At 44.1% G+C, this 16,314-nt stretch overlaps 1 protein-coding gene across 4 annotated transcripts in view; it reads left to right on the forward strand.

The window, feature by feature from the left end:
* LOC106565329 (calcium-dependent secretion activator 1) overlaps positions 1–16,314 on the forward strand; it is a 160,940-nt gene that overhangs the window by 133,282 nt on the left and 11,344 nt on the right. The window contains exons 17-22 of one of the 4 annotated variants that reach the window (XM_082959162.1): positions 3,091–3,126; positions 9,239–9,345; positions 10,050–10,079; positions 12,302–12,458; positions 13,988–14,129; positions 15,153–15,317. In XM_082959162.1, coding sequence (XP_082815288.1) covers positions 3,091–3,126; positions 9,239–9,345; positions 10,050–10,079; positions 12,302–12,458; positions 13,988–14,129; positions 15,153–15,317 — 637 coding nt within the window. The remainder of the gene's footprint in view (positions 1–3,090; positions 3,127–9,238; positions 9,346–10,049; positions 10,080–12,301; positions 12,459–13,987; positions 14,130–15,152; positions 15,318–16,314) is intronic. The other 3 variants (XM_082959163.1, XM_082959164.1, XM_014132316.3) reach the window with 3 other exon arrangements.

Consider the following 16,314-nt stretch of genomic DNA (forward strand, 5'->3'; position numbering starts at 1 on the left):
GCTCAGTGACTTTCATAGGATGCCACCTTTCAAACAAGTCAGAACGTCACATTTCTGCCCTGCTAGAGCTGCCCCGGTCAACTGTAAGTGCTATTATTGTGAAGTGAAAACATCTACTGTAGGAGCAACAACGGCTCAGCCACAAAGTGGTAGGCCACACAAGCTCACAGTGCTGAAGCGCGTAGCGGGTAAAAATCATCTGTCCTCGGTTGCAACACTCCCTACCGAGTTCCAAACTGCCTCTGGAAGCAATATCAGCACAATAACTGCACACAAGCCTAAGATCACCATGCACAATGCCCAGCCTCGGCTGTAGTGGTGTAAAGCTCACCGCAATTGGACTCTGGAGTAGTGGAAACGCGTTCTCTGGAGTGATGAATCACGCTTCATTATCTGAGAGTCCGACGAACGAATCTGGGTTTGGTGGATGCCAGGAGAACGCTACCTGCCCCAATGCATAGTTCCAACTGTAAAATTTGGTAGAGGAATAATGGTCTGGGGCTGTTTTTAATTGTTCAGGCTAGGCCCCTTAGTTCTAGTGAAGGGAAATCTTAACGCTACAGCATACAATGACATTCTTGACGATCCTGAGATTCCACCTTTGTGGCAAAAGTTTGGGGAAGGCCCTTTCCTGTTTCAGCATGACAATAACCCCGTGCACAAAGCGAGGCTCATACAGAAATGGTTTGTCAAGATCGGTGTGGAAGAACTTGACTGGCCTGCACAGAGCCCTGACCTCAACCTCACCGAACACCTTTCGGATGAATTAGAACGCCGACTGTTAGCCAAGCCTAATCGGCCAACATCAGCACCCAACCTCACTAATGCTCTTGTGGCAGAATGGAAGCAAGTCCCCGCAGCAATGTTCCAACATCTAGTGGAAAGGCTTCCCAGAAGAGTGGAGGCTGTTATAGCAGCAATGTGAGAACCAACTCCATATTAATGCCCATGATTTTGGAATGAGATGTGTGACGAGCAGGTGTCCACATACTTTTGGTCATGTAGTGTATATGGTAGCTAGAAGCAGATTTCCCCTGAACAGAACTCCCCTTCCTGACCCACTACTCCTTTCTGACTGTATCTCCACCCCTAGACTCCAGGGTCTATAATCTAAGATTTATCAAATAAATCTTACTTTGGCCCATCCCCTTCCTGGGGACCCTTGTCCTACTCTCCCTCTCCTTTTCCCTCTCTTTCTCTGTCTCTTACCTTATCTTTCCTCTTGTTCTTCCTGCGGACCATTACCCTCCTCTCCCTGTTCCTCTGTCTGCTGTCCTCTTCCTCTCTCTCATCTCATTGGCTTCGCCACATTTATCACCTCACATTTCTGTGATAAGTGGTTTTGAAGCCAATGAAAAAGAATGCTCGGATTGGACACAGACAACCCAGCATCTGTTACCTGCATGTACTACAATACATTATGGAAAGGTTTGTCTTTATAGGTATGAACTAGCTACTACATAGAACCATTTCACCTTCAATTAGATATTTCAGTACTCTATTACTTGCAAAACACCATTTTGGTTTCCCTACAAAGTCACATGCAGTGTTTGCTTTGACATGCATGTCAACAGATTGATCCAAAACGTGTAGTCAATAACTAAAAAGACATACCCAGGGTTCCAAAGATACTAAGGTGTTTATCCCTTACTATCTGGAAGATATACCAAGTAGACCTATTTTACCTATCCTTGTGATGCTGTTGTTCCAATATTAAGAAAATAGTGGTAAAACACTAGTTATTGAACCCTGTCATCCGCAGCCCCAACCCAAGTCAATACTCACCATGGTTGTGTTCGTTAGGCCACAAAATGAAAGAAAACAGACTGAAAGAGTGGAGAACTACCTGCACTGTTTTCTGTTACGAAACATTTTGCTACAGTGTGCCCTAATGAACACAACTCAGGACAGTTCTCTGCCTTTCCATCTCCTCTGACCTATAACCTCTCACCCTAACCTCTGACCCCAGCCTCTTGCATGCCCCAATCCTCCTCTTTTGTAGGGAGAAAGAGGGAAATGTTTGAGCACCCTGTCTTCTGCTTGGCGTCACAAGTGATGGATTTAACCATCCGTGAGTACCTACCTCATCCTCCCCCTGTCTCTCCTCCCTCCCTCTTTCAACTTTCTTTCACCACATCACCCCCTCCCACCCTCCTCCCAGCTATGTCCACTCCTCCTTCCTCCTCTGTGCTTTTTTTATCCGTCGCTCATGTCTGCCGAGAGCGAGTGGGGAGAGAGAGAGCCAGTCTGGTCTGTGGAGGTCTGTCTGGGGAGACACTGCAACAGCACTGTAGTGGTCCTACTATCAGGGACCTACAGTCTCCCATCTGTCTGTGACCAACATGAATGATCTGTCGGTCTGGTCTGTAAGCTTCTTTCTTTTGGTTGGACATATGCCCATGCCCACCCATGTGACTTGAATGCATTTTTTACTTTGCTTCTGTGTTATCTCCTTCAGTCGTCTGGTCATGTGTCAGTGAGTGTGGGCTCACCACGCCACGCTGTGCGCTGGGACAGACAGGTATGATGCTATGTCACTGCCAGAGACAGAGAAACCCAAAGAGGGAGGCAGTAGAGCAGAGCAGCAGCTGCAGCTGCAGGCAGAGCTACGATACCAGGAGGACAGAAAGGATTGGGTGTACGCACACAGAGTTCCTATAATATGTATTTTAACTCAGCTCAACTCAACCCACCACCGGTCAATGTGTCCCGTCTTTGGTTGGTGCAGCTGTTGTTTGTCTTACGTCTAAGTTTACGACGGTCTAAAGCTGTGTCTGTCTGTTACTGTTAACTACATCCTGTTGTTGTTGCTTCTTTACTTTTGACTACTCCTTAGGCTAATGTCTCACTGTTTCAGCGTGTCTGTACCTACGTGTATGTCTGTGGAGTTTTGTCAATGATACGTCTGTCAACTACCTAACACACTCCTGCAGAGTTCCCGGTGTTCTCTCTAAAGGTCAAGGGTCAGATGGAGAAGACTAAAGAGTAAAATCTTGTCACTCTCTTCTGGAACATAAAATATTAACCATAGTGTGTTATAATCCTAAATATCTCCTCTTTTCTCTTCTCTCCTTCTCTCTCTGTTTCAAGTTGAGAAAGATAAAAAGCCGGATCCAAATGATCCAGGTGAAGCCCTGTTTGACTTTTAGCTTAGCCCCAATATACACACACACACACACACACACACACACACACACACACACACACACACACACACACACACACACACACACACACACACACACACACACACACACACACACACACACACAGTTGAAGTTGGAAGTTTACATACACTTAGGTTGGAGTCATTAAAACTCATTTTTCAACCACTCCACAAATTTCTTGTTAACAAACTATAGTTTTGGCAAGTCGGTTAGGACATCTACTTTGTGCATCACACAAGTAATTTTTCCAACAATTGTTTACAGACAGATTATTTCACTGTATCACAATTCCAGTGGGTCAGAAGTTTACATACACTAAGTTGACTGTGCCTTTAAACAGCTTGGAAAATTCCAGAAAATGATGTCATGGCTTTAGAAGCTTCTGATAGGCTAATTTACGTCAATTGGAGGTGTACGTTTGGATGTATTTCAAGGCCTACCTTCAAACTCAGTGCCTCTTTGCTTGACATCATGGCAAAGTCAAAAGAAATCAGCCAAGACCTCAGAAAAAAATTGTAGACCTCCACAAGTCTGGTTCATACCTGGGAGCAATTTTCAAACGCCTGAAGGTACCACGTTCATATGTACAAAGAATAGTACGCAAGTATAAACATCATGGGACCACACAGCCATCATATCGCTCAGGAAGGAGACGTGTTCTGTCTCCTAGAGATGAACGTACTTTGTTGCAAAAAGTGCAAATCAATCCCAGAACAACAGCAAAGGCCATTGTGAAGATGCTGGAGGAAACAGGTACAGAAGTATCTATATCCACAGTAACACAAGTCCTATATTTACATAACCTGAAAGGCTGCTCAGCAAGGACGAAGCCACTGCTCCAAAACCGTCATAAAAAAAGCCAGACTACGGTTTGCAACTGCACATGGGGACAAAGATTGTACTTTTTGGAGAAATGTCCTCTGGTCTGATGAAACAAAAATAGAACTGCTTGGCCATAATGACCATCGTTATGTTTGCAGGAAAAAGGGGGAGGCTTGCATGCCGAAGAACACCCTCTCAACCGTGAAGGGCAGGGGTGGCAGCATCATGTTGTGGGGGTGCTTTGCTGCAGGAGGGACTGGTGCACTTCACAAAATAGATGGCATCATGAGGGAGGAAGATTATGTGGATATATTGAAGCAACATCTCAAGACATCAGTCAGGAAGTTGAAGCTTGGTCACAAATGGGTCTTCCAACTGGACAATGACCCCAAGCATATTTCTAAAGTTGTGGCAAAATGGATTAAGGACAACAAAGTAAAGGTACTGGAGTGGCCATCAAAGTCCTGACCTCAATCTTATAGAAAATGTGTGGGCAGAACTGAAAACCATGTGCGAGCAAGGAGGCCTACAAATCTGACTCAGTTACACCAGCTCTGTCTGAAGAATGGGCCAAAATTCACCCAACTTATCGTGGTAAGCTTGTGGAAGGCTACCCGAAATGTTTGACGCAAGTTAAACAATTTAAAGGCAATGCTACCAAATACTAATTGAGTGTATGTAAACTTCTGACCCACTGGGAATGTGACGAAATAAATCTCTACTATTATTCTGACAAGACAATGAATTGTTACTAGGATTAAATGTCCGGAATTGTGAAAAACTGAGTTTAAATGTATTTGACTAAGGTGTATGTAAACTTCCGACTTCAGCTATATATATATATATATATATGCGAGAGAGTGCCTTCGGAAAGTATTCAGACCACCTGACTTTTCACATTTTGTTACATTACAGCCTTATTCTAAAATTGATTAAATTGTGTTTTCTTGTCATCAATCAACACACAATACCCCATAATGACAAAGTAAAACAGGTATTTTGAAAGTTTAGCAAATTTTTACTCCGTACTTTGTTGAAGCACCTTTGGCATCGACTACAGCTTTGAGTCTTCTTGGGTATGACGCTACAAGCTTGGCACACCTGTATTTGGGAATTTTCTCCCATTCTTCTCTGCAGATCCTCTCAAGCTCTGTCAGGTTGGATGGGGAGCGTTGCTGATCAGGTTCAAGTCCGGGCTCTAATTGGGCCACTCAAGGACATTCAGAGAATTGTCCCGAAGCCACTCCTGCATTGTCTTGGCTGTGTGCTTAGGGTTGTGGTCCTCTTGGAAGGTGAACCTTCGCCCCAGTCTGAGGTCCTGAGCACTCTGGAGCAGGTTTTCATCAAGGATCTCTCTGTACTTTACCCCGTTCATCTTTCCCTCGATCCTGACCGCTGAAAAACATCCCCACAGCATGATGCTGCCACCACCATGCTTCACCGTAGGGATGGTGCCAGGTTTTCTCCAGACATGACGCTTGGCATTTAGGTCGAAGAGTTTAAACCTGGTTTCATCAGACCAGAGAATCTTGTTTCTCATGGTCTGAGAGTCTTTATGGGCCTTTTGGCAAACTCCAAGTGGGCTGTCATGTGCCTTTTACTGAGGAGTGGCTTACGTCTGGCCACTCTACCATAAAGGCCTGATTGGTGGAGTGCTGCAGAGATGGTTGTCCTTCTGGAAGGTTCTCCCATCTCCACAGAGGAACTCTAGAGTTCTTTCAGAGTGACCATAGGGTTCTTGGTCACCTCCCTGACCAAGGCCCTTCTCCCTGCTTGCTCCGTTTGGCCGTGCGGCCAGCTCTAGGAAGAGTCTTGCTGGTTCCAAACTTCTTCCATTTAAGAATAATGGAGGGCACTGTGTTTTTGGGGACCTTCAATGCTGCAGAAATGCTGCAGAAATGTTTTGCTATCCTTCCCCAGATCTGTACCTCGACACAATCCTGTCTCGGAGCTCTACGGACAATTCCTTTGACCTCATGGCTTGGATTTTGCTGTAACATGCATTGTCAACTGTGGGACCTTTTACAGACAGTTGTGTACATTTCCAAATCATGTCCAATCAATTTCATTTACCACAGCTGGACTCCAATCAAGTTGTAGAAAAATCTCAAGGATGATCAATGGAAACTGGATGCACCTGAGCTCAGTTTTGAGTCTCATAGCAAAGGGTCTGAATATGTATGTAAATAACGTATTTCTGTTTTTTATTTGTAATACAGTAATTTCTCAACCTGTTTTCAATTTGTCGTTTTGGGATATTGTGAATAGATTGCTGAGGATTTTTTTGTTGTTGTATTTTATCCATTTTAGAATGAGACTGTAACGTAACAACATTTGGAAAAAATCAAGGGGTCTGAATGTTTTCTGAAGGCACTGTTTAAATAAATATATATATTATGTAACCACATACACATTTAAACACACACATAAACCCTCTCAAATTCCCCCTCATTTCTTGGCATGTCAACATTTAGCAAACTATTATTTGTGCAGAGATTGTGTTACTTTATAACAGTCATTTTCAGGGAAATGTATTTTAATTCAATTCGTGAATTGAATACAGAGGTGCATGTTTCAATTCATGAAATTATTTTCCATCGTTTTTCCTGATGTGATACATTGAATAAAGGTAAATAAATCTGAAACTGATCAAGAAAAACAATCTCTCACAAATACACATAAAAAGGTAGCATCTCCAATGTGTTGAGAGAAATAATGCAATATGAGTTTACCTCAATATATCTGGCTATCAGTATTCAAATACACACTGAGGAAAATGTTGCATTATTATTTCATTGTCACACAACATAGAATCTGGAAGATTGTATGCAAAATGATATGTCCATTCTCTGATAACATGACATATTTCAAAACAATTGAACACATTGGATATGGATGAAGTATGATACATTTGACAATGGCAATCACTACATTATCATTCTGCTCATTATACTTCTAAGGACCAATATAAAGGCTCTGCAAGGAGTCTTCTGCCATTCCCCTGGAACTGCATGACCCCCTTTTAGCTATGCTGTGGGGTTCATGGTCCTTTTAGAATGCATGGCTAGTTGGCTACATAATAGAACAGTTAGTACATAATCACACAACAAACCATAGTGTATGACGTGACAAAAAAACTATGAGAATAAATAGGATACATCGAACTTAACAAATATAAACTCAGGAAAAAAAGAAACGTCCCTTTTACAGGACCCTGTCTTTCAAAGATAATTTGTAAATATTCAAATAACTTCACAGATCTTCATTGTAAAGGGTTTAAACACTATTTCCCATGCTTGTTCAATGAACCATAAACAATTAATGAACATGCACCTGTGGAATGGTCATTAAGACACTAACAGCTTACAGACAGTAGGCAATTAAGGTCACAGTTATGAAAACTTAGGACACTAAAGAGGCCATTCTACTGACTCTGAAAAACACCAAAAGAAAGATGCCCAGGGTCCCTGCTCATCTGCGTGAACGTGCATTAGGCATGCTGCAAGGAGGCATGAGGACTGCAGATGTGGCCAAGGCAATAAATTGCAATGTCCGTACTGTGAGATGCCTAAGACAGCACTACAGGGAGACAGGACGGACAGCTGATCGTCCTCGCAGTGGCAGACTGTGTAACAACACCTGCACAGGATCGGTACATCCGAACATCACACCTGCGGGACAGGTACAGGATGGCAACAACAACTGCCCGAGTTACACCAGGAACGCACAATCCCTCCATCAGTGCTCAGACTGTCCACAATAGGTTGAGAGAGGCTGGACTGAGGGCTTGTAGGCCTGTTGTAAGTCAGGTCCTCACGAGACATCACCAGCAACAACGTCGCCTATGGGCACAAACCCACCGTCGCTGGACCAGACAGGACTGGCAAAAAGTGCTCTTCACTGACGAGTCGTGGTTTTGTCTCACCAGGGGTGATGGTCGAATTAGTGTTTATCGTCGAAAGAATGAACGTTACACCGAGGCCTGTACTCTGGAGCGGGACCGATTTGGAGGGTCCGTCATGGTTTGGGGCGGTGTGTCATCATCGGACTGAGGTTGTTGTCATTGCAGGCAATCTCAACGCTGTGCGTTACAGGGAAGACATCCTCCTCCCTCATGTGGTACCCTTCCTGCAGGCTCATCCTGACATGACCCTCCAGCATGACAATGCCACCAGCCATATTGCTCGTTCTATGCGGGATTTCCTGCAAGACAGGAATGTCAGTGTTCTGCCATGGCCAGCAAAGAGCCTGGTTCTCAATCCCATTGAGCACGTCTGGGACCTGTTGGATTGAGGGCTAGGGCCATTCCCCCCCAGAAATGTCTGGGAACATGCAGGTGCCTTGGTGGAAGAGTGGGGTAACATCTCACAGCAAGAACTGGCACATCTGGTGCAGTCCATGAGGAGGAGATGCACTGCAGTACTTAATGCAGCTGGTGGCCACACCAGATACTGACTGTTACTTTTGATTTTGATCCCCCTTTGTTCAGGGACACATTATTCCATTTATGTTAGTCACATGTCTGTGGAACTTGTTCAGTTTATGTCTCAGTTTTTGAATCTGTTATGTTCATGAAAATATTTACACATGTTAAGTTTGCTGAAAACAAACGCAGCTGACAGTGAGAGGACGTTTCTTTTTTTGCTGAGTTTATGATACATGTGGTATGATGAATTTACCAATATTATCTCTGTACAGTTCTATGTACAGTTCTATGTCCTCATTATTTCAAATTAATTTGAGCCGTCCAATTGAACGTTCTGATGTTTTGCTCATTTTGACACATTATCATTAATGTTCTGACGACCTCATTTCACCACATTAAACTGTCCTAACGAATTTTATGTCAGCAGATGATGTATGAAAAAAAACAGTGTCCAGGTACACCGTAGGACTTACAAACGATATTTGTTACAAACTCAACATCAATAATCCCAGGCAGAAAAAGCATTAAGAGCACAAGAGCATTTTGCATGATGAGTATAACAAAGATTTTGGTTTCTCCATGGGATAGATTTAGTCAGTCGACTGACTGTTTTGGCCGATATCTCCTCACATTGACTGTCTACAGACAATGCTCCAGTGGCAGTTTATATTGCGTGCATGCTTTAGAAACCATACGACACAGCATAAGCACTTACGTCTTTTGTTTCAACGTTTTCTGGGGTTAACCATACAGATGGGAACTGTTAGCTACCCCTCTCTCTGCCTAACTAACCCCTTCCTTACCCCTAATCCTTCTGCTCCAGAGAACGTAGGCCGGTTAGTCACGCCCGCCAAAAAACTTGAGGACACTATTCGCCTGGCCGAGCTAGTCATAGAGGTCCTCCAGCAGAACCAGGAGCATCATGCGGAGGTGAGTGGGTAACTCCTCCTCTTCTCCTCCTCTCATCCCTCTCTTTATCTATCTCACTTCTTTACCTCCTCCGACACCTGGGCATGGAGGAGGGAGCTAGTCTATTCCTTCCTGACACCTGTTCATATATAGCGCTGTCTTTGTGCATGGGTAACTTAAAGAATAAAAAAAATGTCATCAAAGATTTAATACACAGGTAGAAATCCTTAATGGGAGATGAATAATGGATGTTAACATTGTACCAGTGCACTATTTTTACCAAAGGAGGCATTTTAAAGTGGGAGAGTGGTGAAGTGTGCCGTTCCCTTCTCCACTGACTCAAAATGCATAACCCCAGTGGTGCAATGCTACATAAAACATTGGTTACCTTGAAAGATGGTAATGCCTGATTTGATTTCAGCTTATTGTGTACAGTAGAGTACAGAACATTACAGGTAGCTCTAATGTAGGCTAGCTGCTCCTAGTCATGCTGTACAGTAGGTGAAGCATGCTCATTCAGTGTTACTTTAGCTGAGAAGCTGGAACATGAAATAGAAACAGCACTAAATAGGTTTCCCTTTTCCTCTGTATTTGCCTAAAAGTATAATAAATGAATGTAAAAGCATGATGAGCATGTATAGAAGATCTACAGGTGATCCTATGGGATCAATAAGATGAATGCAGATAAGCAGATGTATTCTATCTCTCTGACATATGCTTGACAGGCTGCAGTCACAAGTTCTGGAGATCAATCGGTACAGTATAATTATTTATCTTTCTCCTCAGACCCATCACAAACCTCCTCTCTCTATCTATCGCATGTTGGCCTGCACAGAGGCTGCCCTTAGTGTTATAAGGCTGAGGGAAATCCACTAGAGAGGGATGGGTGGCTGTTGTGTGTTGGTTCAGAAACATCAGCTAACATGCTGACTGTAACGCACCGCCATACTATAGGCTGCACAACATCCCTTTGATCATAGAGCATGTCCATGGGGCCATAGCGACTAGTCTTCTTCTCTCTAGCAGCATGATGAAGTGAGATATGCCACAGTATACTCTTTGTGGTTCTTTTAGGGTTTGATTGATTCCCAAACTCCACCATGAACATAAATGTGTCTATCCTCTCCTTCCTCCATCCAGCTTTAAGTTCGGGTTTCAAATCGCGGTTCACTCTCTTTGAACATTTAGAACATTCCTCCTCCTTCCGGCTTCTCCTCTTCCATCTCTCAGCTTTCCCTTTTTCCGTCTAAGAATTGTTCCTCCACTCAGTTATCCTTTAAAGAAATGCTTGATGCTATAGATATATTAATGTGACTATCCTCCCTGTGTTTTCACTGTCTGTATGATCGGTGATGTTCGCTCCCTGCAGGGCAAAGAGGTATGTGGTGAGGTTGAATGAGAACCCCCCTCCCCCCTCTAACCCTCTAGTGGTTTGTGCATGTCCAGTAGATGCCCTGCCCCCATTTCTTTGACGTGTGGGTACAGTCCAGGACTGCTCTTTTGGGCTTGTTTTATTGGGACTGTTGTGAATGATGGTGCCTGCTGCAGCACTGGAGCCTGTAACTTCTCTGGCTGATACGGAGCACTGAGCTTGGGCATGCTGTAGAGGCCTGGGCCTTGCCTGTGTTCCCTTCCCCCAACATAGGATGGAACACCCAGTTTACCTGTCCACCCACCACCCCCCCATCCCCACCCACTCCTCTCCCTGAGTCCACACTCTCCCCTGCCCTGTGTATGATGATGATAGTGATGATGATGATGGAGCACAGCTTGGTCTTCTGCCTGTACTGTAGCACCAATAATTTATAGCATTGTAAATAGTCGGGCAGGGGGTGGGCATGTAAGTGGTCAGACAGGTAAGTGAGGACTTGACTGCAGTGCCGTCCCCCTGCGCTGTGCTAGCTATAGTCCCTCTATGGCAGATGTTTTTCCAGGGGTATCGATTCAATATGGAATAAAAGCATGCAGCATAACAGGAATGATTATTCGTCCCGTCAAGTTTTTCCAACGATGAGCAGATAACCCAAGCCCAGACTGCAAGCACAGCGGCAAAATCGATAGAAGCAGAAAGGTCAATGGAAATAGACATGGAAAAATACCTCTTTCTGGCCTACTAAGTTCCATTGTTTACCCTAACTAGTAGTCCCAAAATATCTGGGAAAACCATATCAAGATCACTGGTTTGTCCAGAAATTGTCCCTCTGGAAACCCTGTAGCTAGTAGAGAAGCTATGTGCTGCAGTCTGCGGTCAGTGTGCCTACTTCCTATTATATGGCTGAGAGCAGTGCATGGACATGACCTGTGTCACATTCACATCTAATGAGGAGTGTTCTGTTGGTATGGCAACGATGTGAATGGTGGAAACCCGAGGTCCTTCCTGGTCCTGGTGAGCATGTAGGGAGTTTTCCACCTCAGTCTGCATGAGAAAAGGCACCACCCCCCCCCCCCCACCCCCGGCTGTGACCCTCCCTCAATCTAGAGATATCTGATCAATGATCAATGAATAGAACAGAATGGACCAGCTTCATGATGTCATTACGCTATTACTGGCTTTGTGTATAAATGTATTGTAAACTTGTTCTCACGTTGGTGGGAGGCTATCTAAGGTTTCAATTAGCCTCGACCCCTTTAGTCTTCACCAGAAAGAGCTGTGGATTGGTTTTACTCATTCATGGAGAACACGTGGGTTTGCAAGGCTACAGACATCCATTACTACAGCTAACTGCGTATAATCACTACATTTAATGGTCCACCTACCTACACATGATATATCAGTCCACAGTGCTATGCTGGCGTGGGGTTTGTTAGAGCTCTGATTAGCTCCAGTACGTGTGTGATCCTCCCGAGTCTGCTCTGCTCCCTCTCTGTCCTGCTTGCTCTACCTCACATCCTCACACCCTGACTGGGGCTTGTGTTCACCGTTCACCCCCTCCTTGGTTCTGTCCCTGTCCTGTCCGTGGTATCTGTGTGTGTCTAGGCCTTTGCCTGGTGGTCTGACCTGATGACGGAGCACGCTGAGACCTTCCTGGCCATGTACGCCGTGGACATGGACGCTGCTCTGGAGATCCAGTCTCCTGAGAGCTGGGACAGCTTCCCTCTCTTCCAGCTGCTCAACGACTTCCTCCGAACTGACTGTATGTTTCATGTTTCTCTTCTATATACACCAATGGCCCTCTCCAACTAATAAACATTAAGGAACAAGTTAGACTTGGAATGTGAAAGGGCTTAACCACCCATTCAAAAGTTTTTACCCACCTTAAATAGCTAAAAGTGGTTCTAGCTTTTTTCCCCCAGGAAACATAGATAGACGTAGGATAGGGAAAGGGGGATACCTAGTCAGTTGTACAACTGAATGCATTCAACTGAAATGTGTCTTCCACATTTAAACCAACCCCTCTGAATCAGAGAGGTGCGGGGGACTGCCTTAATCAACATCCAGGTCTTTGGGAGCTCAGGGAACAGTGGGTTAACTGCCTTGCTCATTGGGAGAATGACAGATTTTCCACTTGTCAGCTTGGGGATTTGATCCAGCAAACTTTCGGTTACTGGCGCAACGCTCTTACCACTGCTGCCCATGTGTTGGCCACTCTTCCATTCAGACCAGATTCAATCAATCAAATGTATTTATAAAGCCCTTCTTACATCAACTGATGTCACAATGTGCTGTAGAGAAACCCAGCCTAAAACCCCAAACAGCAAGCAATGCAGGTATTTGAAGCACGGTGGCAAGATGTTTAAATGTTCATAGATGACCAGCAGGGTCAAATAATAATAATCACAGTGGTTGTCGAGGGTGCAACAGGTCAGCACCTCAGGAGTAAATGTCAGTTGGCTTTTCATAGCCGATCATTGAGAGTATCTCTACCGCTCCTGCTGTCTCTAGAGAGTTGAAAACAGCAGGTCTGGGACAGGTAGCACGTCAGGTGAACAGGTTCCATAGCCACAGGCAGAACTGTTGAAACTGGAGCAGCAGCACGGCCAGGTGGGCTGGGGACAGCAAGGAGTCATCATGCCAGGTAGTCCTGACGCATGGTCCCAGGGCTCAGGTCCTCAGAAAGAAAGAAAGAAAGAAAGAAAGAAAGAAAGAAAGAAAGAAAGAAAGAAAGAAAGAAAGAAAGAAAGAAAGAAAGAAAGAAAGAAAGAAAGAAAGAAAGAAAGAATTAGAGAGAGCATACCCAAATTCACACAGGACACCGAATAAGACAGGAGAAATACTCCAGATATAACAGACTGACCCTAGCGCCCCGACACATAAACTATTGGAGCATAAATACTGGAGGCTGAGATGAGAGGTCGGGGAGACACTGTGGCCCCGTCCGACGATACCCCCAGGACAGGGCCAAACAGGTAGGATATAATCCCACCCACTTTGCCAAAGCACAGCCCCCACACCAATAGAGGGATATCTTCAACCACCAACTTACCATCCTGAGACAAGGCCGAGTATAGTAAAACAATAAAACACACACTGTACTGTGCCACACACACACGGCTTGGTCCTGCGCCTCTGAGAAGTTTATGCTATAATATCAATATGGTATTCTCGCTCTCTCTCTCTTCTGCCTAGATCACTGCCCCTCTGTAGTGTTTATAGCTATAATAACTATATAACAATATATATGTAGTTATAATCTCTCTATTCTCTCTCTTCTTCTGCTTCTAGATCACCTGTGCAATGGGAAATTCCACAAACACCTGCAGGACCTCTATGCTCCCCTGGTGGTTAGATATGTGGACCTGATGGAGTCCTCCATCGCTCAGTCTATCACCAGGGGCTTTGAGGGAGAGTCCTGGGTGCCTGTAAAGTAAGGGGCCGTCCTTCCTCACACTAACTGTCTGGTCTAGGAGAGGCCAGGAGAGAGACACTCCTACAAGACTACTATATTTAGGAGAGCAGTCATGTTGTTCACTCCTTATTGACTGCCTCAGCACACTCCTCAGCCAGAGCAGTTTGAGGAGAGTAATAGATAAGGAGTTTATTTTCTGATAAGGAAAACCTATCCCAAAAGGCATTCATAAAACGTTTATTAGGAGACATAGGTCTCGGAAATTAGTTTTTCGAACTCCAGAAACAAATTAAACCTGAATATGATGGTAGCTATGACTCATACGGTATTATTAAAAAAATATTAGTTTTGTGATTAGAAGCTTCAAGCTTTAGCGGATATTGTGCGGTAAACTTGCAAAAGTGCAACGGGCAATACTGTGCCACATTCGGGACCCTCATCCCAGACTAGGTCACATGTAGTTTAGTTGAAGTCAATCTCCAATATTTCCATCCTTTTGTTTTGTGGACTAACGCTCATAGTGTGTGCTTTGAAATGTCACTAGGGACAGAAGCTCTCCAGTGTATTTTGTGTTGCTAATTTGCTCTTTTTCACTTTATAACCAATACTTATTGATTTGTCATGCCATTTACATTTGCGTTGCTTTCTTTTAAATGAAGCTCTTTACAAAGCTCTATACCTCAAAGGAAAATACATATTTATAGACAATAGGTCTTTTGGATAACTTTGCTCTTTTGCCTTACTGCTCCTTTTATATATATATGTATATGCATACAATCCACCGCTTATTCTGAATGTAGTAGGTCCTCTTTTTGTATGTGCTTCAGAAAACAACTGCTTCTCTAACTGTTGCTCTTGTCTGTGTGTGCTACTTTTACATATTATGTCTGAAGATGATCCGTTTCTTTGTGTGACTTCTCCTCTTGTGTTCTGGATTTGATTACTTTTACTGCACAGTTTCACATGGCTTTGAACTGCAGCAGCATCCACATTACCACTGTTCTGGATTTATTTTGTTCTTTTTGTCTGTCTCTTCTGCAGGAGTTTGACAAGTAATCTGCCCAATGTGAATCTCCAAATACCAAATGTCAACCTCCAAATTCCCAAAGTACCAAATCTGCCGCCAGTAGCAGGACTATCAGTTAACCTTCCAACAATGCCTAGTTTTTCCACCCCGTCATGGATGGCTGCTATCTATGACCCTGAGTGTGTATTCAACTAGTTCACCTTAGATTTATGTGCATCAGCAACTTGTTGCCTTGGTATGAAGATGTCCCCTAGGTCCCCTTGTCGCAGGTCATTGACAATAAAAGGCCAAATTAAAATATTGATTTAGATTTCGAAATGTCTTTGCCAATGACCTGCTTAGGTATTATGTGAGGGAAGATAGCTTTTCTTGGTCAACTACATAGGCTAGTGCACACCACACACATTACAGACGCATTACAGATACCATTCCGTTCCTCAAATAAAATCTGGGGTGAACAGTCTTTACCGATCCTGTCATGTTCATGCCAAGAGCACTGCAAGGGGGTTACGCACAGTAGTTTAGGCTTGTTTAAATTTTAGACTTGTTTGTTCTTGAAATGAGTGGCTATTTGACAAGCTCTCATTTCCTCTCAACATGCATGCAGTTGAGCTGTGAGGTATAGAGATACAGATCCAAACCATGTTTCACTGGAAGTTTTGGGCTTGTTGCACTGAAATTTATTGTAACAGTGGACATTATGATAATCTGGAATTTTCTGTTCAATGTGTATCTCTCCGCCTCTCTCCTACAGTTTTCACTAGCTGTAAAGAATGCAGTGGTTAGTCCGTAGTGCTCATGAAAATGTGACTGTACCAGTGATTGCTTATGTAAGTTACAGTTGAACATCGCATCAGCACCCTGTGTGAATACCGCTGGTCCTGGCTCACATGACTGTCTGTGGCCAGTGGGATAGGGTGGGCGGGGTCAGGTGGTCAAAGGGTGGAATCATAGAAATTGAATCACAAGAATGGACATCCCCATTCTAGTCAATGGGTATTTCTGTTCTAGTGGTTTTATTTCTATAGTTGGGGTGGGTAAGTGGGTAGAGATTCTTCCCGGTGGTAACTGGGTGGGTGGATTGTTCGTTCGATGCTCCGAAGCAACCACCACTTCAGTGCAGCTGGCATCCAACGCAGTAGAGATCTGCCCCCTCTCCTGTCCTCCTTTCCTCTT

Source organism: Salmo salar, chromosome 12, assembly GCF_965601325.2.
Source record: "Salmo salar chromosome 12, fSalSal1, whole genome shotgun sequence".
Taxonomy (NCBI): Eukaryota; Metazoa; Chordata; class Actinopteri; order Salmoniformes; family Salmonidae; genus Salmo; species Salmo salar.